The 23,837-nt window shown below is 40.1% G+C and overlaps 2 protein-coding genes across 4 annotated transcripts in view; one reads left to right on the top strand and one right to left on the bottom strand.

Moving 5' to 3' along the window:
• Positions 1-595: 595 nt before the first annotated feature.
• Positions 596-21,405, bottom strand: ALG14 (ALG14 UDP-N-acetylglucosaminyltransferase subunit). The gene is made up of 4 exons (NM_001354672.2): positions 21,211-21,405; positions 19,513-19,664; positions 15,438-15,560; positions 596-977 (listed from the first exon to the last, which is right to left on the bottom strand). The coding sequence occupies exons 1-4, from the start codon at positions 21,362-21,364 to the stop codon at positions 747-749; spliced, it is 660 nt and encodes a 219-aa protein (NP_001341601.2). The 5' UTR covers positions 21,365-21,405; the 3' UTR covers positions 596-746.
• A 126-nt stretch (positions 21,406-21,531) lies between these two features.
• TLCD4 (TLC domain containing 4) overlaps positions 21,532-23,837 on the top strand; it is a 42,361-nt gene continuing 40,055 nt past the window's right edge. For all 3 annotated transcript variants that reach the window (XM_025152828.3, XM_046944432.1, XM_046944433.1), the window contains exon 1: positions 21,532-21,716. The gene's annotated coding sequence lies outside the window, so the exon portion shown is untranslated. The remainder of the gene's footprint in view (positions 21,717-23,837) is intronic.

Genomic DNA, 23,837 nt, shown 5'->3' with positions numbered 1-23,837 from the left:
AGAACCCGAACCACTTCAATTCTCCCAAGTGACAGTTTGTTCTCTGTGACATAAACCTGATAGGGACTTTTGCTGTGTAGGCTTTGAAGAAGCATCTGTACCTGTAAATGCTGTGCCTGTAGCATGACACTTGTCACCTTTTTATTTAAGAACCCAGCAAAACATTTTCAGAAGGTGTGCGACAGATTATAAGGACAGTTTTGACAAGCCCAGAAGAAAAAATGATACTGGTTGAATGCTTTGGGGGGGGGGGAGGTTGGAAGACTGTAGAGCACAAACTGTCAAGAAGCCAACTTAATATAACTGTTTCCTTTATACTCTAAGGATTCACAAGGGACTTTGCTGCTAGCATACAGGAAATCAAGTCTGTTGTGCTAGAACAAGACTTTGTTTCTTACAATTTAAAATACTACACAAAGTTTCCTTACAGGAAATGTTACAATTCATACAAATTCCCATATTTATTTGTAGACAAAAATTGCTATTCATATGGCAGGAAAACTAGATGAAAGCAGAAACAGCATAGACTTACTGCCATTATGGGTATTGGTGCACAGACCTTCATGATGGCAATAAATACAACTACACAAGAGTGTACTGTAATGTAGAGATATCTTTATTACTGCCTGTTTTTCCAGTACTGGCCTAATTTTTAACAGGAATCCTTGAAAATAAATTACGTTACATGAATGAATTTCATCAGTGCGGAGCTTTCAGAGTTTATTTCAGGTAAAGCCTGTCCTCTGTTAGACTATTCGACCAAGATAAACTGACTTGGGATATTTTTCCTTCAGAGCAGGCCATTGAACAATGAAGTAATCTGAAAAGTAGTAAAGAATCTTTCCAGACAGGGATAAAGTTTCCACGCGGCAGATGCTTTCTACGTACACAATGATTGCTCTTTTCATTCCTAGAAGCCCAAGAAGAAGAGCAGATATACAGACAGGAACACATGTTCCTGGTCCATTGCACAGTATCTAAAAGAGATGAGACATTTTACAAAAGTGAAACATTATTTTTTCATATGGTTAAGAATTAAAACTGTACATATTCTTGTAATATTACGTTTACACCCCCATCCCCTGTAAATAATAATAATAATAAATTCCAAAGAGATTTAAAATAAACAGAAGAGGCAAATGAATACACTAAAAAAAAAAAAAAAAAAAAAAAAAAAAGTGTGTGTGGGGGGGAGGAGGTGCAACCCAAAGGCATTATTTCTAGTAGCTGCCAAAGATCTTTCATTACATGTCAAGGAGGAGGAGAAGAGTTCTGAAATGGTACAGTCAATTTCGAGGAAGGAAGCAGAAAGAACTCCTGGACTTGGATATACAAGTAAAACAGCTTTGTGCTGTATCACTCACAAGATCTGTGCACAGATTAAGGCATAATAAGGGCAAAGAAGTTTAATTAAGATTATTAAACCTGGCATTCAGTTATGAACTTCTTGAACTTTGGCTTAAGTCAGCAAAACACATAAAAGAGTTCAGGAAAAAATGTGCTAATAAATTAGGATTTTCATCAAAACCGGCTAGCTCATAGGCACAACCAGATTATTTCTTTCTTTCTTTTAGCATACGTTAGTATTCACCTATATACCTTTCTTATGTATACTTATTTCTAGGTATATATTGCATATTTGCAGCAGAGGATCTCAAATTCACTTGTAAATATTAACAACAAAAGAAAGTGGCCTTTCAAACTTAGACACCGGTAAACTGACGAAAATCTTGCTTAAAACAAAAAGCTTTAAACCAGGGCATGTATTGTATGCACTATTTGAGAATCAAAATTGATTTCAGGCAAGGAATTTCTTACTAAATTTAACAGCTGCCATGTAATCAGCACTTTTCTGCACAGCTGGGGGTTATGTGGAAATAAAGAGCTCTTTTACAAATCATGGCCCTATATCCTATGAACTTACATTTTTGTTCCAAGTTCACCAGCTTGTGAAAAATATCATATTAGTAGGGAGGGAAAAGAGAAACATCAGAATTTCTGTTTCAGGGCTGTAGTAAATATTTCAGAACGCTTCCTTCTCTGCTTTGTGGCAAGATCCCAGTGACACACTGGCAGACACCACCTTGCCTCAGTGAAATGCAGGCACTGCTGATACTGCTGGGTTCCAGACCTGATCGCAAATACTGTCCTTTGCCTGTAAGATGGCCCCAGAAACTTAGCCTGGGGATGTGCTGACCGGGATGTAATGTTTTCTTCTCAGAATCAACAAAACTGAATATTGTATGTGAAGTTATTCTGATTTTATTGTTGCTCTTAATTGACCTGTTTATTCACCCAAGACTCACTGAGTTGCCTGGCAGTCCCTTTGAAACAACACACTGTCTACTGTTTTAATCTTGAAATACTTGTATAAGAAAATCACAAATATTCGCATAAGAAAATTCCAACAGTGTAACTTTTATGTTAACAACTATATAGCTAAGAGGTGAATGAGCCGAACACATCCAATTTGCATACAACATTTCTGAAATGAGAATAATAAACTGGTTTCAAACCTCCCCTGCTGAACTTGCTTTCAAGTAAATCCATGCTGGAGCTTAAAAGCTCTACAGTCTGCTGAGAATGAAAATCTGGGTCTTATATATTTGGCATGGCAAATAAGGACATGAACCAACCACACTCTGCCTTTTAGCATTTCAAAGAAACTGTTCCATACCTGTGAACTAAACCATGCATTTTGCCCTATTTTTTGCCAAGTTTGATTAACCTGTGCTGATGCTGATCCTGTTACTGGTGTATGGCTACTGATATCTAAATTGAAACACATTTGGGTAATAGCATTTGTTAGTAATTGCATTCTTTAGCAATAGCAATTGTTACTGTAGACATAGGCAGATGAATCAACCTGGAGTGCTTTTGTGAGTTCACAGAGCAAGAAAAACCACCAGGGTTTTTCCTGCAGGAGCATGCTGTTTCAGGCAAATATATAAGAAGCACTGAAACAGTTTGAAAAACAAACTATTTACTGCTTTTTCTTGTAAGTTGAATATTCAGTCTGACTATTGCTTTCAGGTTCAAAATTCCACTTTAAATAGACAGATAAAAATGTGTACCACTGCTAAGCAGAAAATCCTTATCTTTTCCTTGAGTAGAGCTATGTGCAAGTACCAACACTGGCTTGTTCTTGCTGCTGGCCCACACCTTTCCCTGCTGCATTACGCTTCCATTCCCTCCCTTGCCCTTCCCTCACTGTCTGCCATTTCAGCAACTCTGCACTCTGTTCGGCCCCTGGAGATGCCTCCACCCATTCTTTCTTCCCTCATCTTTTTGCTTTCCCTGCTCTTCTCCCTCTGCAGCCCTGCTCTCAGGCAGACTGCCTCCTGGGCTTGCACTGGTTCAGCCTGGCTGGCTAAAGCAACAGCAGTTTCCCATTGCTCCCTTACTTTCCATCATCTGGCACAAAAAGTAACATTAGGATTTAGGTCTGGTAGAAATCCTAACATTCCCCTTGTCTCAGAAGCTGAGGGTGGTAAAACAGGTTTTATAAAAGCCAAATGATTATAATAATGGTCTTTATCAACACACTGTGCCATACACTTCACTCTTCTCTAGACTTTTTGACATTTGGTATTCTTGTGTCTGGGTGAACACACAAAACTAAATATTGGAATGATTTCAAACTAAGTGTACTCAATAAAAACTGTGTAATGAAATAATATTTAAATAGGTCTGTCTGTTAAGATCTATGTAGATGTATAGGCCACACTGAGCTGGTGTTTTTACTTTGCTGAGAGAGCCAGAAAAGAAAAGATCAAAATGAAAATCATAATGAAACCTCTTCACTATATGTGCTTTTTGATATGATAATTTACATCTCCTACTAGCTGTTAAGAAGTTATAATCTGCTTCTCAGATGCCCTTTGATTCACAGAAAACTATTTTCACAGGGAAAAGGATCAGGAAAATTATGGAGTTTCTAAAATAATCTGTAGTAAAACATTATCTGACCATAGCTCTTATGTCCTCTGCTCCTTCCCCTTCCATACATACCCCTTCAAACAAGACGGAGCACATGTGACTGGATCGCTGAATGCACAATGTCCATAAGGTACTCCAGCTATGATGCTCACATTCTAAAATCCTCTGTTTTAGGAATCCTCCCCAAAAGAGACTGGTAAAACTTGCTGAACTCTATGGACAAATAGATCCCTATCTGACCTGAGGGTCGTGATCTTTAAGTCAGAACTATGAATCAACCTTTTTGATCATTAAAAATTAACCTTCAGTCAACCCTAAGTGCATGTCTAGAGACGTGTCATACTGGAACAATCAGAGTTGCAAACACATAGGAGTGGCAATTCCCTTCCAAAAATCCTGTCTGGCCAGTTCTGCTTATGCCCTCTCACAGTCACCAGGAAGAGCCAACAGCGTTCCCACTACTTGGAATTCAGCATCAGATGCTCATCAGTAGATACAGGGGGAACTTCTGAGAAAATAGACTGTATGCTCTAAGGAAGACGAACCACTGCAGATCTGTAAGCTAGAAATGCTACTGTTCATCTCATTCCAGTGTACAAACTTGAAAAGGTGAAAGGAACTGAATCATCTACAGCCTTCCCAAAGCTCATAACAGAGATGAGCTGTCCTGCTAGTGCATTTAAAAACACTGTTCAAAAGTAAATTCTGGAGAATGATTGATGTCTCCCATCGTGAAAAGATCAGGGCTTCTGTTTTTCCCATCCAGTAGAATCTGTTGGGGAATCTGGTAGGAATTATTAGTGTCCTCTGGAACAGAAGCAGGCGTCTATTGGGCAAGAAAGGAGAAGGGCCTCTCCAAGGTCAATCTGGCTATTCAGGGCAAGTGTTTCCCAATATCTATTTACTTTAGCTACAAGGCTGCCTGTAGAATATTTGCATTGCATGAGATAGGTCTCGAAAGACATCTCATGTATTTGGTTCAGCCTCCCTCAAAGAGGCACAGAAAAAGAAAAGGGTCAGACAATTTTTGAGTGGCTTTTGTGACCTCGAGCTGCATGAGCCCAAGGCCCTTCTTGGTCACTGGCCTACCTCACCTTGTAGCCAACAAGCTGCACGGGGTCACTGCAGATGCCAGCAAGCCAGGTCTCTTTACACCTTTTGCATTCACCCTTAATGTAAAGAAGTTGCCAGGTAGCTCTTAAACAGGCCCCCTGGTGTCACAGCAAGGCCTGTAAGCTAACATCTACATACTACAATCCTCACGCAATTCAACATAAGCAGTCTTCTGAATGGTAAACAAATCAATCTGTTTATTAATGGAGGCTTGAAAGTAAAGGGTCAGTATACAACATTTATACTTAGCGACTCGATACATCTGACTTCATATTCTTCACTTTCACATCAAAATGGAATCGTTCTTGCCTTTGTATTTCAGATATTTTCTACAGCTGCTGAAAGAAAAGAAGCTAAGCCGGCAGGCTGGCACATGAGGAACTCTGGCACACGGCACCAGTGCTGATAAAAACTTCTTTAGAGCTGGTGAATGCAGCACTGTAGCAGAGTGACATTTACCAGTAAAACACTGAAACACAGCTTCACTGGGACTAAATGTCAGGCCACTGGTTAAAAACAAAACCAAGAAAAGCAGAAAACTTGCAGTTTTTCCTGTAAAGATGTAAACATATACTTGTTGTATATCCTTAATGGACAAGCATTTGAGTACTGCTTGTATTCCCAAATTAAAATAATCCATTAGACCTCCCTGCTGCCCTGGTAATGCCCTTTCCTAACAGCACTAAGCAGCCTGAGAAAAGGATGTGGTTGGTGAAGACAGAGAGCTACTCAAAGAGGCAAAGGAAAGCAGAACGATAAAGGATTGACCCAAATCAGGTTATTGTATGATCTTTGTTTATCTGTGCAGTAAAAGAAACCTACTTTTTTAACTATGTAAAAAAAAAAAAAAAAAAAAAAAAAAAAAGAACTTAACAACATGGAAAAGAAGCTCCCTGGAAAGAAGCACGAGACTAAAAATGGTTTCTTATAAATTCTGTTTTCTTCATATTTTTGCTAGAGTGCTAAAACTCATCTTTTGTTGTAAATACTTCATTTCAATAGCTTATTAACATTTGGGAACAGAAAGTAATGGTTCAGCCTGTGAAAGGCCAGAAGGTATCTCTGAGGTTTGTCAGAAAGGTCAAGGAAATCTAAACAGCCGTTCCTGATACCTTAGGGAAGGCAAGGGAAAAGGAAAGGGATTTAAAAAAAAAAAGAGGGGAGAAAGAGAGGAAGTGGGAAACTGGTTTGAATGATAATTGAAAAGCAGTCAGCACAGAAGACAAAGGAGTTTTAAAACATGACCATACTGTAATGTACTCATAGAACAGACTCGAGAAATAAGCTTTCCTATTAGCAAATAAGACTTTATTTAAAAACAAATAAATAATTAAATTTCTCTCTCGAGAGAAAGAAGTATAAATGATTCTTGCTCAGCTCGGAGGAACAGCTTGGACCATCCACAGATGTGACAAAGCTCTTTGGCCAAGGGTATTGCCAGCAGACCCTTGATTCGGACCCTGATTTCTACAAGTTTTCCACTTCACTGTGGAACGCAAATTCTGGCTTTAGAATGGGATTTCAAACATCAGCAATAAGATGTACCAACTAGAGAAACCTGCTAAAAGGCAAGTCAAGTCATCTGTGCATTCTCATTTTAACTGCACGTTCTTAGTAGATGACAGACACCCAAATGTTGTGTTGTCAATAGCCTGACTTGCATAACAAAAATAAATAATGAAGTGCCTTAGCAAGTTATAATGTATAAAACCTTGGAAAAATCAGCTTTAGAAAACTCTCGAGACAAGGACAGACAAAAAAAGTAAGCTTTTCACAAACTCAGTAGAAATAACAATAAATAAACATAATTCAATGAGACACAAATACAGAACTCTAACAAGGGCAGAACACGCTGTCTTGATACAAAGAAATCTCCTTCAGGAAACTGCAAATCTGACTGTAGAATAACCCAAAGGATCTCTCGGAAACAAAGGAAATGGAGCAGAGAGAACTGTTACAGTGACAGGGAAACCAAACAGTCAGACTTAGTGAAAGGTATGCAAAGATCCTTGGACTCTGAAGGGAAAACGACAAGAAAAACCGTAATAACAAACTTATTTTTACGGATGGGCCAGTGTTGGATATTTAAGGAGTTTATTGCCTGCTATGAATTCATAGTGTAATAAATGCTTTAGTGGGTGTTTTGCTTGGGGGGGAGGGGGGAGGTTATTGTTTTCTGTGGCACAAGAAGTAGAATCTGCCATGAATTCATTTGTACTCTGCCATGCAAATTATAGAATCTCACGAGCTTACCACTACTTGCTCATTTTTAGTATCATCTTACTGTATTGAAAAATCCACATTTATGCACTGTAAAGTAAAGTACTCAGCTGAACAATTTCTTACTTCACCTACAGAAGTACCAAGCAGCAACACAGGTAGGTGTAACGCAGCTTCTTGGTCTCAGCTCTGTTACCTTGTCCTGCCCGAAGATCCTCAGGGACCTGATTCAACTCACGTGGAGCCTCTGAGAAACACAACTGAGTGCAGTAGCTGTGCTTCAGCTCTCTCAATATTTGAGACTCTTCTAATGAAAAAATTAATAAAAAGTAGTGGTGAACAAATATTTCAACTTTTAATTTTAAATATATTTACATTATGAGCTCATGATTGAGCTGCAACCCTGATAAGCCAAGAAACTTGGGTTGTACTCATGGCTCTGCTGTGGATTCAGCATGAGATTTAGTATACAACACTTTCTCCCACACAGGTATTTTCTACCTTAAAACCAGGAAAACAATCACTTACCTCTTAGAGAGGATGCATCAAGGTGCCTGTATATCCCTCTCACTAAAGATCTCCAGGTATGGTAAGTATTGCTTTTATGAGCATGCATTTGTATGGGTAGCTAACACAGAAAAGCTGTGTCTTTTTCATAGCAAGTAACTCTAAAAGGTTTCAAAAAATAAATTGGTGTATATGGAGGTATTGCAGTTACGACAGCAATCATATTCTAGGAAATGCATGTCTATTTAGTAATCAGAAAGGGAAAAAAGAGAAAGAAATGTTAGAATTTATGGGAGAAAGGGATTTCTACTAAGCTTAATGGAAGTATGTGAGAAGGAGCAACCTTGTTCAGTCTTTTCCTATTTTAGCTCTTTAGCATGTCTGAAAACTCAAGATTTGAACCTCAAGGAGTACTACCTTAGTATTTTAAATCTTTTTCAAGGTTTTTTTTTTTTTTTTTTAATCCTCTTCCAATAATTCCTTGTTATTACTGTTATTGGTGAGGGGGAAGAAAGTCATTTTTCATCTGAACAATATAAAGGTCATTGAATGACCTACTGGTTTATTCCTTTTGAAGAATGAAGATATTACCCTGTTCACCTCCCCCTGTAACTTGTAACAAAACAGCTAAAATATCACACTATTTCCTGTTTAACTGTACCTGCAGAACACAGACTAGGACAAAAAATCTACATGTGTAGTCTGGTGTAAAACAGGCAATTAAAGTAGAATGAATTATACCTGGATACACTTTTATCTTCTACTCTCTCAATCACGTGAATGCTCATGAGTACAAAAGATGGTTATAGTGCTCCATAGCGAGAGCATGTGTTCCAGCTAATCAGTGGTTACAGCCTGTAGAATTGCTAGGAAAATATTTATCGTCCACTTCTGGGCATTTTATTGCTAAGTTCCATTGTTATTATCACATAATATCCACAGTAGGTGAGGTGCTCTTCAAAACAAGCAGAGACTTGTGTGGTTCTGCAAGCAGATTACCTAACTAGGATAAATCAGAGCAGTGAATACTAGAATGGGAGAGAGATGTGAAAGAGCAATGACTTAAATTAGAAAGTGCAGTTGGTTTCCTAATGTGCAGTACCTTTCCTCTGCTTTGATGGGAGTATTGCTTTCATCAAAGACTAAAAGAGGTTGGAGAAAGTGAGACAGAAATCCTACGTGGGATTTTCTCTAGGGGAAAAAAGCAGTAGTTTCATGAAACACTATGGACTAAATCCACAACAGGATTTAATTATGATAGCACTAAGTATCATCACTTCTGCCTTATAGGCATTCAGTTGTCTGGCCCCAAGTTCTCACCCACTGTCCTCAGGAGCAGGAAGCCCAGATGATGCGTTTCGTGTCTCTGTGCATAAAGCAGTGAAAGAGGCTCCCAGTTTCTGGATCTTAGCAGAGCTCAGGAATGTGGCTACTTGACACTGTCAAGATGTAAACAGCTCAAGTCTGTTTCTGGGTGTGCCTAAGGGCTTCACGGTTGGAAAGAAAGATAACTGGGGTCAAGAAAAACCTCAGGAGTTAGGCACAACAGCCTGAGGAAGAAAGTGTTAGAATCAAGATTTAGATGCATGTAGAGATGTGCAAGTTTGACTTTTTTTTTTTTTTTTTAATGAAGCTAACCTTAAGCTTAATCATCCTGTATTTCAAGCCAAAGGTGGCAGGTCCATAACTGGGAGAAAAAGGTTTCTGGAGAAGTAATTTCCATCCATATATGATGCTTCTGTAGATACATGGAAGCAGAATGGGACATGTGAGCTCAGTGTATTACTCAGCATAGTTGTCACGTATAAAATAACAGAACCGATCAATTGAAAATAATAATGAAGGACAGGTAAGAAAGTTGTACTAATACCCAAGTCTGTTGGAATGTTTGTGTTGGTTATCGCAGCTTTAATTTAACACCAAGACTGTCAGTGAGACCAGACAACATCATTATCTCTGTCAGGAAACTGTGTGAAGAAATAGTGGCAGAAGTGACTCTCATAAGAAACCGGGAGAAGGACAGAAGGTTGCATAAAAAAGAACAAGATCACAATGGCAGATGCAGGCCAAAGAATGAACTCCCTGTCTACATTACCATGGAATGGGGCTGTGGTTTATTGCCACTACTGCTAAATTAATGGGAAGTAAAATTTTGACTTTGCGTAGAAGAAAATGATGCTCGTAATGCAACTCAGCAAAGGGCTTTTGCCAAGTAAATGAAATAGCAGTTACCAAGCCACACCTTCAGCTACAAACAGTGAGTACTAGGTGTCTTTCAGCATGCCATTAGTGCTCTAAGCATTGCCTGACAAAGTGCTTTTAGAATCTATTTGAAAGTAAGGGCATAGCTCATCTCCTCATATCAAAAAATACTTCTTATTATAGTGGGTTGCTTCTACTTGGAAGCAGTCCAAAGATTAAATTCAACCATACATATTGCTAACTGACCTAACATGAGCCTTTAATTGTAAATAATAATGTGTCCTTCATTAGTCAAGCATTCATTTAATTAGAACTTGAAGTATGTGTTTTAGGTTAGCTAAAACTATTTTCTAGGCATATTAATATATTCGAGGCTACTGTAATACTAACTGCACTTGCTATAGCAAGAATCCACATGAAATACCTGCCTGAAATCTCAATCTTTACTGCTATTGCTGTCACCCCTCTGAAATGCACTGTGTATAAGCATGTCCAACTGGCAGTCACAGGAGACAGAACTACAAGCTGGCTTAAAGTTGCTAACTTGAATGGCTTTAAATGTCTGTGGGTGTTCAGCAGAGGGTAATTCTATGCTGTGGCTGCAGGGTAGCAAGGTGGAGGGGGAAATTAAATTCATACTCATTAACACTGAGAAGTTAAATAAATTTGGATTGCTCAACTTTGGTTTCTTTTTAGAATATACAGCTTATATCACTGACAGTGTTAATCTGATATTCTTGCTCTTGCCTGTTTTGATTGTTTTGATCTTAGAAGAACAATAGTAGATCAGACAGTGTAAAATCAGTCTGGTCTAAAAGAATTATAAGCAGGGGGGTAGGATTCGGTATACAAAAGAATGTACCAGATAGTCTTAATACTGCATTATACAACGTTCGCTTGTTATGAATTGAATAGAGAAAAAAATGCCACTACCCAGATTTTGTAGTTTTCCACCAAGTTCTAATAAGAACCGTGATATATGGGACAATAACTTATTATTCGCCATAGTAATTTGTTAAAGTGCTATGAACTTGAGACATTCTGGGCAGAGCACAAAGAATGGAAAATCTTAGCTAAATGAAATAATGATCTCCTTTCATGTAGCATACTGTGAACACTTCTGTAACAACTTGAGAAACTCGCTGCAGTGAATTTAACCAGTCTGGAGACCAGGCGTGTGTAATGGGATGTGCAGGCCTCACATGAGTCATACAAGAATTGGTAGGCTGCTGGAAGCATAATCAGCTGTGCAGATTTCAGGCTTCTATAAAAGTTTAAAAGGGAGAGTCCATTCAGCTGACAGCTGGTGGGAGGGAGACAGCACAGCTTGCTGTACTAGCTGTGCAAATGTAAACTTCTTACTAGAGCCTTCCCACGGGAAGGAGGCTCAAAAGTGGAAGGACCGCCTTCTTTGCCTGATTTAACTCCGGCCTTTCTAAAGAGCAGTGGTCTGAAAATATCTGCTTATCTCAGGCCCTGCAGAGTACCGAAGCAGCAAAAGTAGGATGTGCAGTGCAGTAATGGATGGACCTATGGAGCTTCACATAGCTTTTCTACACAATTTCATCACATTGAAGGAGCCAAGCTCTGACTCAATAAGTAGACACCCCACCTGTGGCTGAAAATGAGGGCTGGATGCAATCTCTGGACAGTATTTTACCACGTCGTGCACTTCTAGCCTTTGTTTTCAGCTTAAATTTCAGGGATGCCAAAATAACTGGAATGACTGAGCCAGCCAAAGGGCTAGATCACCTGAAGACCTGCTTTCAGGGCTGGCAAATCTCAGAGATAGCAAGGACAATGGTTCTGTGAGCAACAAGAAAACTGAAGACTAGGACCCTCTGAACTACTGACTGTACACATATCAGAGTAAGGCTGTAGCATTATCCCCTCTTGAACATCAAATAATCTATACAAGATCCAATAATTTTCTCTGCCTTTGGGGAAATCTCTGTGCAGCTTGTCTACTTTCCTGTAACTGCCTGAGAAGGATTTGCATCTTTCCTTAGACAGCAGATCTTCTAACCCTTAACTTTAGTTTTAAGTTTCTTCTCAGCCTTTCTCTCAGTGAAGGCAATAAAAATCACTCTTCTCTGACCAGCTGCCTGTTTTCATGGTAGGAGTTTGCAGTCTTTGAGGCTATGATTGCACATTAAATCTGGCTGCAGATGACGGTGTTACAAGTTTTTTGTGGGGGAAAGAAGGTGTAGACAGAGTGTGCTGGCACAAGCCTTGCTTTCCTGGAATTTCAGGCCTCTGCACAGGAAGCCTATGTAAGGTTGACATGTTGTAAAAACTGCCCAGCATAGATGTGCCTGCAAAACATTTTGACACCTATATTTCTGGAGTTCTGTATTTGGCTTTAAGAATACTACACAATCATCACTTCTGATGTCTCAATTTTGTTACTTGGTTTAATATCTCTAAAGGGAATTAACTTTGCAGAGTGCAGATGCTCATAACTCAGAAATGGGCCTCTTGAAGATGATCTCAAACTGCACAACTAAACTAACTTTTACATTTCTTAAACTCTCTGGAGACCCATTTTAAGTGTGGGTCAAGTTCTGCAAGACAGTAAAGGTCTCCTGGAAGTTGTTCAGTTCTTTCTGAACTCACTGTCTTGAAGAAGGCTTAAATGAAACTGCTTTCTCATGCAAAGTTAACTAAGAAGCTTTGCTAGAAGATTTTGAGAGATACAAAGGGGACATAGTGCTCAAGTGAGTAAGTATATATGAAGTAACTCCTGTGCAGCTAGGTTCGCTGTTTCCCCCTTACAGCTCTTTTGGCTTGATAGATAAGCTCAGGTTGGCATAACTAACATATCTGCTCCAAATCTTGCCTTTGTGCACCCAGAAGGTTTCAGCTCCCTTTGAAGTACTTCTCTTGTCCTGCATTCCTTATGCTGAAACTGCAACACTTATTCCTTTCTCTAGATTTAGGGTGTCTGGAGAAGACTTCATTCAAAGGATTGTGGCTGTATTCCTTCAAACTTGCAAATGTTTCTGACAAGCCTAAAAACGAGTGTAAGGATTTGGGGAGCACATATACATACAAATGAGTTAGAAGCAATTCAAATGCTTCGTTTCCTCCTGCAGTTCAAGAAAAAACAGTCTCTTCGACTGAAAATATACAGTACCCGTAAGTTCTACTGTTTAAAATGATGAAGCTCTCAGCATGATGTAATCCTGTGCTTGTTTCTAAACTCAGCATTGATTTCCAGGCCAAAAGTTTTAGACGGATGCTGTAAACTCCACCCTTTCTAGGTCTTTACTAATCATTTACATTCTGCCATGAGTGGGGGGAGCTGAAATTCACTAACAACATTTTCCTCTAAAGGCGATTAAATACTAACCAGTTGTTTTACATATCATACAGAATATTTTCACTGGCAATGGTGAAGCCTTTAAATTCCTGTATCACTTTACTTTGATAAATGTTTTAAAATCTTTACAGATTTCTGACTTAATATGTTTTAAAGAATTCCTAAACTATGAGATACATACACAAGCATCTTGTAGTAGAGTATACATGTAATATACAAGCTATTCTGAAGTGGAATAAGATTTGGCATAAAGCTAAAGATGTTTCTGCTAGTGGCAGTACCAGCTGCTGTCATGGGCAATGATGGTACCTGGCAAAAAATCCTCCCCTTCAGCCCACTTCTAGTTATAGATAGAGAATCTTAGGACAGAACTACTGTTGAACTACTTGTTCCCTTAAAGACAGCAAAGGTCTTAGGTCTTACAGGCCTTGATAAAATGTATTCTTAATTCTATGAGGACAAGAGGTATGAGGACAAGGACAAGGTTTTATGGAAGAGTTAGGCTTTGGACATCTTATCACAGCTTATCAACTTCAAGTCCATTTCTAGTAACTATACATGCAAATCCCACTGTCACTTAAAATTCATCCCATAAACAAAAGAACCACAGAATTACATTTGTAACTTCCTGCTCTTCTCCTACAATGTATCCTGTTGACACTTTTGATTATATAATAAAGCTACACAGTGGGATTTTCCAGCCAGTTTCTTTTGCAATATTTAGATTTAGAAATGTATATATATTAAATGAAACCAGTGGCAAAGTGATTCCTAAATATTTTGCGCCTTTAAACCTATAAAATGTCTGCTTCATGTAAACATCCCCTTACTATTTCCCCCTGAAAATGAAAATCACTGTAAAAGGAAAAGTAATCCATCCCCTCCTCCCTCCCAACTTTGTCTCCAGTTTCCAAAACAGCCTTGGAAAACAAGGACTGGAAGGAAGCTAATTCTGTTGTTCTACACACTAAACTGCTCTGAAAACTCCAGCAAGCAAGGAGTTTTTGATCTGATAGGAACTGACCAGTATTACTGAAACTGATAAGATCAAATTATTCACAGCAGCTTCTCTAAATTTTCAAAATAGCTCAGATACATTGGAGCTTCTTTAGAAATAGCCATACAGTTCACAGTGAGAGCTAAAACATTCTGCTTACCAACATCCTTTGTGTGTGTATATATGTTGCTACTAAATTATGCAAATTAACTTGTAACTGCACAATTTTATATAGGTTTCATGAAACATTATATTTAAAAAACACATTAAAACATTCATTTGAAATTCCGCTAAAATCTCCTTTTAACCCTGAGTTTGGATATCTGATAGCTGTATATGACAAACTCAGCAGGTCAGCTTTCACTGAATTTTTCCTTAAGGAATTGTAGGACTTAAACCTGGGAGTCCAACGTGTAACCTTTATTGATCAGATATGCCATATTACTTTATTTCTATAACCTGACAACCCTGAATTCTGATCCAATTAAGTGTGTGGAATATTTTAAAATATATGTTGCAATTAGCACGGGATTGCAGTTTTGTGAGCAGCTTAGAAAGATTACTGAAAGTGAGAGGAATCTGGTTGCCACTGCGGCAATGATGTTTTTGTCATCAGATGAGATAATTAATTGTCAGTCAGCCAAAGACTAAGTAAATATGCATGTAGTTGAAAAGTCTATGCAAACACAAGAACTGAATCTGTATGTATTCCTACTGCTCTGAACCTGCCGGTTCCAGTCTGGTCGTACCATTTCAGGAGTAAAACCAGCTGACAGTCTAACCAGGCTTTCAGGAAGAGTTTGTGCTGTTGCAATCCTGAAGAGATACGATCAAGAACCTGCAACCTTGTTTGTGCTAGCCTTGCCAGCATTAACAAGGGGGTGACAAGCTCCCTGGTGTTACCTGAAAACTCAGAGAAGGGAGACTGCTATTTGTTAATCTAACTCACAAACACTGCAACTCATTCTGTTTCTTGGTATATTGCTACTATTCTTTCAGCTTTTAAAATTAAAAAATTGTATATCCTGTAAACTGTAAATCTAAGCAAGTATAAGAGAAACAATCTGCAATGTCTTGGTATTCCAAACGCTCCTGTGATCAGATTATTAAGTTCTTAGTAAATTAAAATTTACCTACCAAATCTGGTTTCAGTTTGTACGTCAAAGGAAGGGAATAAAGTATGGAGTATGCGGTTGTTACCACAGAGGAGGTCCAAGATTGTCTAACCTCACGGCTTCTGGGAATGCGATCAAGGGTGAACTGGAAGAGAGAACGATAAAGCTGAATTGTTATTTTTCTAAAAACGTTGTTGTTCCTTCTACGGAGTTATGAGACCTGTCTGTGCCAACGCTTTTTTAGTTTTTAAGTCCAGTACGGAAATGTTTGGGTATGAACTCTTTTCTTAGATGCCTTATGCAGTATTGTGCTTAGCACTCCTGGTGATGAGGTTAAACGAAATACTAGAACTATATATCAATTTTTTGAATCGTTTCTAGTGTTACTTGAAAACATTCCTAACTTCAACAACAGTTCGGCTGGAGCAATTCGTCTGCTGTACGTTAACTTAGTGCCCCTCCTAGTGGCCACCGGGATACAGCAGATACCACGGTCCTTTAAATGAGTACTCAATAAGTATTCAAAAGAATATGAAGATGCATGCACAAAATGCAAAATATTTGCCTAAAGAAACAGGAGTAACATCATTGCAGAAAAAATAAGTTTAAGAAATGTTTTTATTTGTACTTCTCCTAGAAAAAGGTAAAGATCTTTCACTGTGTGTAACAGGCATCAAATTAACAAAATACAGATGTTCTCTGTTTGAGTGTGCTGTGTACAAGCTAACCATAGTAAGGCTTCCTGTGCTCTTCTCAAGTGACATAGAGAAATCCCACTCAAAAATTATTGCTGCAACAGAGGTCAGTCCTGAGGCCACTTAAATTTTTCATTGTTTAGATGAAAAATAAATACATTAAGTACAGTGCACTCTCCAGTGATGCTGATATTGTTTAGGTCTGGACGTGGTCACTGACTCCCTTCACATGGGACACCACATCACTACTGTTCTGGCAGAACTCATAGTGAGAGACTCTAAATATCATTATAAACAACAAAATCTCCCCATTTACTGCAAATGCAACATTTCTAAGTAACAGAGCTTAGTCCTGGTGATTTGTGACCAAGAGTGTTACCAACAGCTGCACATGAAATACAAACTATTTATCAGTCTTGAATAGCAGTAGTTGAGGGCTTTATTACACACAGTGGAAAGAATTAAACAAAAAACCTTATAAAGGCAGAATATTAAATTAACTTTCTTGGCTGAAATTTTGTTTCATTGCAATAATGTTTTTTAATTGTAATAATGGAAGGCATTAACAGATGTTACAAACTGGCTGTTTTGCTCTGTTTGCAGGTGTTGAAACTGACTGCATTAGTCCGACTACAAAATACAGAAAAACAAACATGCCCCCTGCTCTCCATTCAACAGGATTCTCGCTCTTTTTCAAAGCTTTGGAACAGATTGGATGATAAAAAGAAATGCTCTTAAGTGGAGTTTAGACTTTTGCGTGGTATTACATCCTGCAAGAAGTAATGTATTGACAAGGTAGTTGTAGGCAGATCAAGCTTGAGTGGAACAATTCAGATGCTCCCTTTCACAGTAAGAATTGCATTAAATGATATTTGCCAAAGACTTGTATGTAATTTTCTTCATGGTAAGAAACTGATTTCAGCAAAACTTGGAAGGGACCGCAAATAGTACCGAAGTAGCAATTTACTTGTAGCACTCAAGTAAACATCAAACTGATTTCATCTGTACTCTTCAAAATACGTATCTGAAACTTTGCATTCTGAGGAAGTTCATGTTGGAAGAACATGTTGGAAGTTCAGCCCACATGTCAGTCAATTACTGAATATTAAGCTGGGGAAAAAAACAGAATTTTGTTGAAAAGCTACTGCCAGGTGTTTCTGCAACCCCCGTCTGACATCTAATGGAGCACTGTTGGTATTCTGAACAAACACCACTCCTGCACCTTTTGTCGGAAAACTGCACAGTGTGTATGCAGTATCAGACATCCACAAGCTGTACTCCTATCTTCTGTGGTCTCATATTATTGCATTTATTTTTCAGCACTTCTGTAATGGAGTCAGAGACATTGTTGTTTGAGGACAAATGTTCCAGACTGGCAATTCAATAATGGTTGATAGAGTACTTTTAAAACCAGTGATGTAGTCTTTATCTAATTAATAGTACTGTTTTGCAAGCATGAGGAGAAAAGCTGATGAAAAATTACCCCTGCTATAAATTATTACAGTATCCTCAACTGAACATACCGCAGACATTCCAAATAACCTAGCTTTATGCAGACCTTTTTCATGCTGAGGAACAAGATTTCCTATCATGATAACTTTCATGAAACATGGAGTAGAATATGTGATCAAATTACATGAAGGCTAGTGATTCAGGCTCCTTTTCTCAGACATGATGAATGGGGGTATAAGATCCTGTGAAGAATGTGCGTTCTTCAGTCATTATATCTAAGCTGTCTTTCTGCTGCTAGACTAGGTCATTGAGAGATCAAGAGTGCTGAGTGCAGGAGGTAACCTGGGTATCAGCTGTGGGGGCAATCAAGTACAACAGCTGTGATTACGGGCTGAGAGCTACAGGAGAAGAGAAAGGCAAGTGATAGTGGGACCAGGGACGTCATAAAGAGGCTTTTTGATTTTCTTTTCCAAAAGATTTAGTGGGTAGAGGTGCAGCATTTTGTTTCTTGTAAGGAAGATGTTGCTTCTAGCTTCCTTTCCTTCTCCCTGAATTCTGTAGCTTTTAGAACTGGGCTGAACCATATATCAAAATCAGTTACATTGGTGGTTTTTTTACACAGTAATTTGCTAAATGAATACACTGACTTTCTCTTCAATCATCATTATAACCTGTCTTCAGTTCTTAGTTCTGGATAATATACTTCCTTGACAAGAAGAGGAAGAGAATGACTGTGGGTTGAAGCTGTCAGAGTTTTCCCCTTTATTGACTCAAAACTTCAAGAAGCCACTACCACATTATTTTTAAATGCATATGATGCATACGTATTCCAGCACTCAGTGCCAAAACATGTATTGGCTGAGAGCACACTCTGAAAGTTAGCAAATATATGTGATAGGCACGTGACCTTTGCTTTCCAAATTCATCTTCTATTTTTGCTCTGAATGTTTTTCCTCAGTGGAAAAAGAATGGCCAAAATAAAGCGAGCATCTGCTGTGCAGACAGCAAACTCAGATGCAGCCAAGTACGTTCCCCTGGCTTTCAGCGCTCAAGGAAAATATAACTACATGATGTGTTAGCAGTTGGAGAGAGTCAGAACGTGAAGTTGCTTAGCAAAACTAAGTGTACTAGTGGAAAAAATGCATAAACTTTTCAAACTCAAAATATTTTTGAGAAATGTAATGATCTAGGTTTGGACATTTTTCAGGTAAGTGAATTGGGAGTTCAGCATTCACTCAGGTGATCAGTCAGAAAGCTACTGGCAGTAAGATGTATTACCTTCTTTTTAAACACCTCTCTAACTCTAATGCTCAGTTTTAAAACCATATCAAATCACAGTTTAGAAACACACAGGAGTAAAACAATTCCCATTAAGTTTTTTTTAGATAAAACACTTATCTCAAAAATAATTTCACTGAGGGAAAAGGCCAAACTGAAAAAGAAAACCACAAAAAACAGCAAACCACCATATTTCTGTCTCCATACTTTCATAGCTACAAGCAACACATCTAACTCATTTACAAAATCAAAAGAAACTTATTCTTAGTGTCCATTTCTTAAACAACAGATTCCCTTCTTTCTATAGTTACTCTCAATACAATTACATTTCCACATTGTTTTTTGTCAATTAAAATGTTGCCCAGAGGTAAAGATGATTTTAAATCTAAGTAAGTAAGGTGGCAGTAGATGGCATTTGTTATTTTCAGGTATTTTGCATTTTCAGGGTCTATCTAGTTCAGCATTAATCAACTGTGTTTATTTGGTTCACTTTTAGCCATACAGAGTGGCACTTCAGCTGAACTTTAGGGGCAGTGATTATCAATAGACAGAAAATCAAAAACACATGCTGATCTTAAAAATACCCTTTAAAAGAACTGCTTCCAAATTGCCTTGAATTAGAATGTCATGTTAAGATCAAATTATCTTACAAGAATATACTTAACAAGTTACCTGGGAATTGGAGAACCTTTCAGCCCTTTTTTGTTCGAAAGAACGTATTTTAGCTTCACTCATCTTATCGGAGTCTGCAAGAACATAACATCTAGGAGAGTACGACTCTGACAAACAACTGAGCAACCTCAGGATTTCTGTTGTGTGCCCTCCTGCAAAAACGAAATATGCTACCGTTAGTATATGAAATATTTTGTAACTTTCAGTTTCTTCAGCTGAGTTAGTCACTTTCCCCTTTAAAACTTATTAGTACTAATAATATTGGTAACACTTCTAAAATGAGAAGATTCAATTAGAGGATGATTGAGTAACATGAAGGCAATTCAGTTCCCAGTGCAGCCATACTGATGGAAGTGTTTCAGTTAAATGAGATCACACAGAAATGAGACGTTTAATGCCCTGTACATGATGCAAAATTAATTTGGTAGTTGTACTGTAGTCCATATTCAAAAAACCACTCCCTAGTCCAAATAAAACTGCATGAGAGTCCACTTGTGGCTGAGCTGTGGAGCAGTGACTCTCACTGTGCACACTGAGTGCTCAGCCCCGCCACGGGGCAGGCAGGACTCAGGGACTGTGCTATCCCAGCTCGTAATGCTGAAAACACGCTGGCAATGATTTCTGCAGCTAAGCCAGGGTAAAAGCTGAGTGCCGGGACACAAACAGTCTGTCCCCAGCCAAAGGCTTCACCTACTGCCCTTGAATGGGTGTTGACAACCTTCTAACTGCAAGGTCACTTTGTTCAGGGAGCTGAGCTGGCAGTAAACCAAAGAGAAGGGGAGACCGTACTCTTGTTGCGGCATAGGGCTGATCTTTTTATCAGTTTGATTTCCAGAACTGAAGCCATGTGAATACCTGTAACAGTGAAGTAGGGAGGGAGTCACCCTGGGATCAGTTCGGCTGGATCAAAACACCAAGCCCTGAAATACGTGCATGGCCATTTACTGGGTCTGTTGCTGTTAGTTCTGCTGGAAGCTGCAGACCCAAATCATGAACTGAATGTATTCCTGCTATCTCTGGTCGTGTTTCATTAGCCTCCTAAGAGACCTTTGCTGTCAGAGACAGGTGTTCTGAGCTGGCAAACATCTGACAAGCACTGAGCCACGCAGCTGGGCTGGCACAGGAATTTGGCACCTTCCTGTGTGATCTGTGCAGTGCTTTACAGACACCGGAGGGCTCTTCTCTTGAGCAATGGCTTGTTGAAGCCTCCAATAATTTCAGTGCAATCTTCCAAGTATTCGGAGAAGAGCAGGAGATTCTGAATTCAAAAAAGTTTTGAACAATTGAAGATGACGCAATACTGATCAGTATTCTGGCAGCAGCACAACGGCAGGGTTAGTTCCTTACCGTTAGCGTGTGAAACGCATGCAGTGCTGAGGTGATGAGCCCGGGGCTGCTCTGGACGTGTCTGCTGCCAGTTTCAGGGAAGTCTAACTTTTTGTAGGGGACGGACTGTCCAGCAGCCCGAGGGAGGTAATCGAGGAGTAGCAGATGTACTGCCACCGACAGGTGCACGTGAGGCTCTCTTCACTAAGATAAGGAAACGTACTTTTAATTATAAAGATTATGATGATGATTATTACTATGCGCTGCACCGCGGCACAACACCAACCCCGCCTTCGGCCTCGCGCCGCGCTGCGTGCCGGGAGTCGTAGTTCCCGCGCCCGCCGCGAGCTCCCTGAGCCGCGCCTCACTCACCGGAGCCGGCCACCACTAGCAGCCTGAGGGGAGGCGTCCGCCGGTCGTGGCGTCTCCTCGCCAGGAGCACAAAGGGGACGAGCAGCAAGGGCGGCAGCAGCAGCAGGAGGAAGAAGGCCCCGGTGCTGCCCGGCGGCGGGAACCACGGCTGCATGGCGCAGCCCGACCGCCCGCCGCTCCGCGCGGAAGCGCCTCGCGGCAGACGGCGGCCGACGCGGCCCAAACCTCCCCGCGGCCGCACGAGAGCCGGGGGCAGCAGGGCGCCGAGGGGCTGAGGCGGAGCGGGGCCGGGTGCCGGCGGGGGCGGTGCTTGCGCGCGGCAGGGGCTGCCCCGGCACCGCCGGACCGCGGGAGCGGACAGCGATGCGCGCAGTCCCGCGCCCGTTCTCAGCGTGCGCCGCGCTCGCGCCTGCATGGCTCGGGAGCCGCGTGCCGCGTACCGCTGCCCAGCCTCTGACGCGCGCGGAGCGCAGGCCGGCCGGCACGCAGGAGTAGGCTTTGTCCAGGTATGTACGCACAGGCGGGACTGGCGCTCGCATAGCGTGCGTGAAGTAGGAGTAGTAATGTTTTACTGCCGCTCGCGGATCTCGGTTTGATTTGTTCAAATCCCTGTATTTTTGTAAGAAGCGTGCGGCACCAGATCTGCATTCTTCCCATCTCTGCAGCGTCAGCACTGTGGGGAACGTTGCGACGGCTCAGTACAGGACTGAGGCGAGGGTTACTGTAGTTGATAAAGCGAGGATTGCGTTTGGCGATTAGGGAAGAGGCACCTCTAACAGCCATCCTTCAGCCTAGCAGGTAGGATGAGAGCACTCCACTTGGTGCGGTCCGACACCACGGCTTTGTGGGCGGCGTGTCAGACATGTGCCCGTAGCGGCTGTGTGCTCCCACCTCTCACCTCGAGAGACACAGGAGGTCCAGCGCTGCAGTGTTAGCCTCGCAAGCTGGACAGTTCTCTCTCATTTGTCACAAAAACGTGTGCCAGCCATGGGCTCGAGTAACTGCTGCGTCATTTACAAATAAGGTGTGTGCTTGCCAGCTACCAACTGCCAGTGTAGGAGCCGAGTGAATCCTCCTGACTCATGTCCAGCAGTCCTTCATGCTATGTGTTGCCCTTTCCTACATCAGTGTAACGTGTAATTAGGCAGTTGTCTGAAGCAGACTATTAAAGGTATTGCCATAGAATGGTTTTTCACTCAGATGAGTAACTTGCTTGTAGACAGCCTCACAAAAGCATTTGCTACTTAATCATCACTGACATTTGGAAACAGCAAGGCTTTAATTAATAGTTCTGTTGTGATGCATAAATCTCAAAAATTATTTTGCTTTCCACTTCATTAGCTTCATAAAACTAATAATTAGGAACAATAGAGATACATGACCTTAAATCACAGAAGAAAGGAAGAAAACACTATGGTCCTCTTTTGGAAAATAACTACTATGTTAAAACAAGTTAGTAAGTTCTACAGGCAATTTAATTCTAATTTTGTCTGTTTTGATATCTTTCTCCTCTTACATTTTTTTAGTGAAAATAATGTCCTTAATGTAAAACATATCCCGGATTACTACAGGGAGTGTAGACAGCAACTGTTTTTATTTAATAACTTCTTTTTCCAGGGCTTTTCTTACAGCTTCCCTTTGCTCTATTTTTTTTTTTTTCCTACTGTAAGAAGTGCTAAGGAACTGCCCTTTGGGCTTTGTATTCAGAAAAACAGTCTTGAAATCTTGGCAGCAGAAAGTAATATGAAAAACTTGAACTTATTTTCATCTTTTTGTGGTATTTCCCCTGTATATGTATACTCCTTTCTATGCTGAATACCTCTGTGAGGATATTTTGGTGAAATTCATTAAAACCTGTTGTAAGCCCTGTAAAATTGGAAGATTTATGTGGTTGGTTGGTTGGTTGAGCAAGTTGTTTAGAAACAAGAGGAAAAGGTAAGAGTGATACATACCTGTTCCTTGATTAGAAAACCGAGGATCTGACGATTTCTTGGATACAAAGCAAAGATGCTGGGTTTCAGGGAGTCTGGAAAGGTAACCATAAGCTCCTAGGACAAGTGCTGGAAATCTTAGTCATTGGGAATTCTGCTTGAATATCAGATATAGCTTTCAAGTAGCACATGCAACCGATTGCAAAGCTTGAGGGAAGAGTTAGAGTTTGGTGAGGCTGCTTTAAATAACTGTTTAAAGACAACAGACAATCTGCAACCTGCAAACCTAAAGCTTTCAGATGTTTTATTCTATTCTTTTTGAAAGCTTAGTAGAGCGAGCCTGTAAAGATGTCATCTGCAGTATAACACTGCTAATTATGTCTTTTGTTTTTCAGTAGGAGTTTTTTTTTGATTGTTTGTTTTCAGTGTGTTTGTGTTCTTTCATATCACAGCAACTCCCTGCTTACAGGCAGTGTCCTGGAGCAGGAAAATAGCAGACTCAGTCCTGTAGGAGTTAAGTAGCTCAATAGATGGAGCGGGCAGGTTGCTCTCCATTTGGCTGTGCTGCACGTGCAGTCATCAGTTCCCACCTGTCCAAGTGCCTTGAGAATGCTTTGTCTCAGCATTGGACATGTATAGGAAAGTTAATAATAGAAAGCAGCAACTGTCCTGGAGATTAGCATATTGTGGTCACAT

The sequence above is a fragment of the Gallus gallus genome, chromosome 8 (assembly GCF_016699485.2).
Source record: "Gallus gallus isolate bGalGal1 chromosome 8, bGalGal1.mat.broiler.GRCg7b, whole genome shotgun sequence".
Taxonomy (NCBI): Eukaryota; Metazoa; Chordata; class Aves; order Galliformes; family Phasianidae; genus Gallus; species Gallus gallus.
The sequence above is the reverse complement of the archived record's forward strand: the minus strand, read 5'-3'. Positions and strand labels throughout refer to the sequence as shown.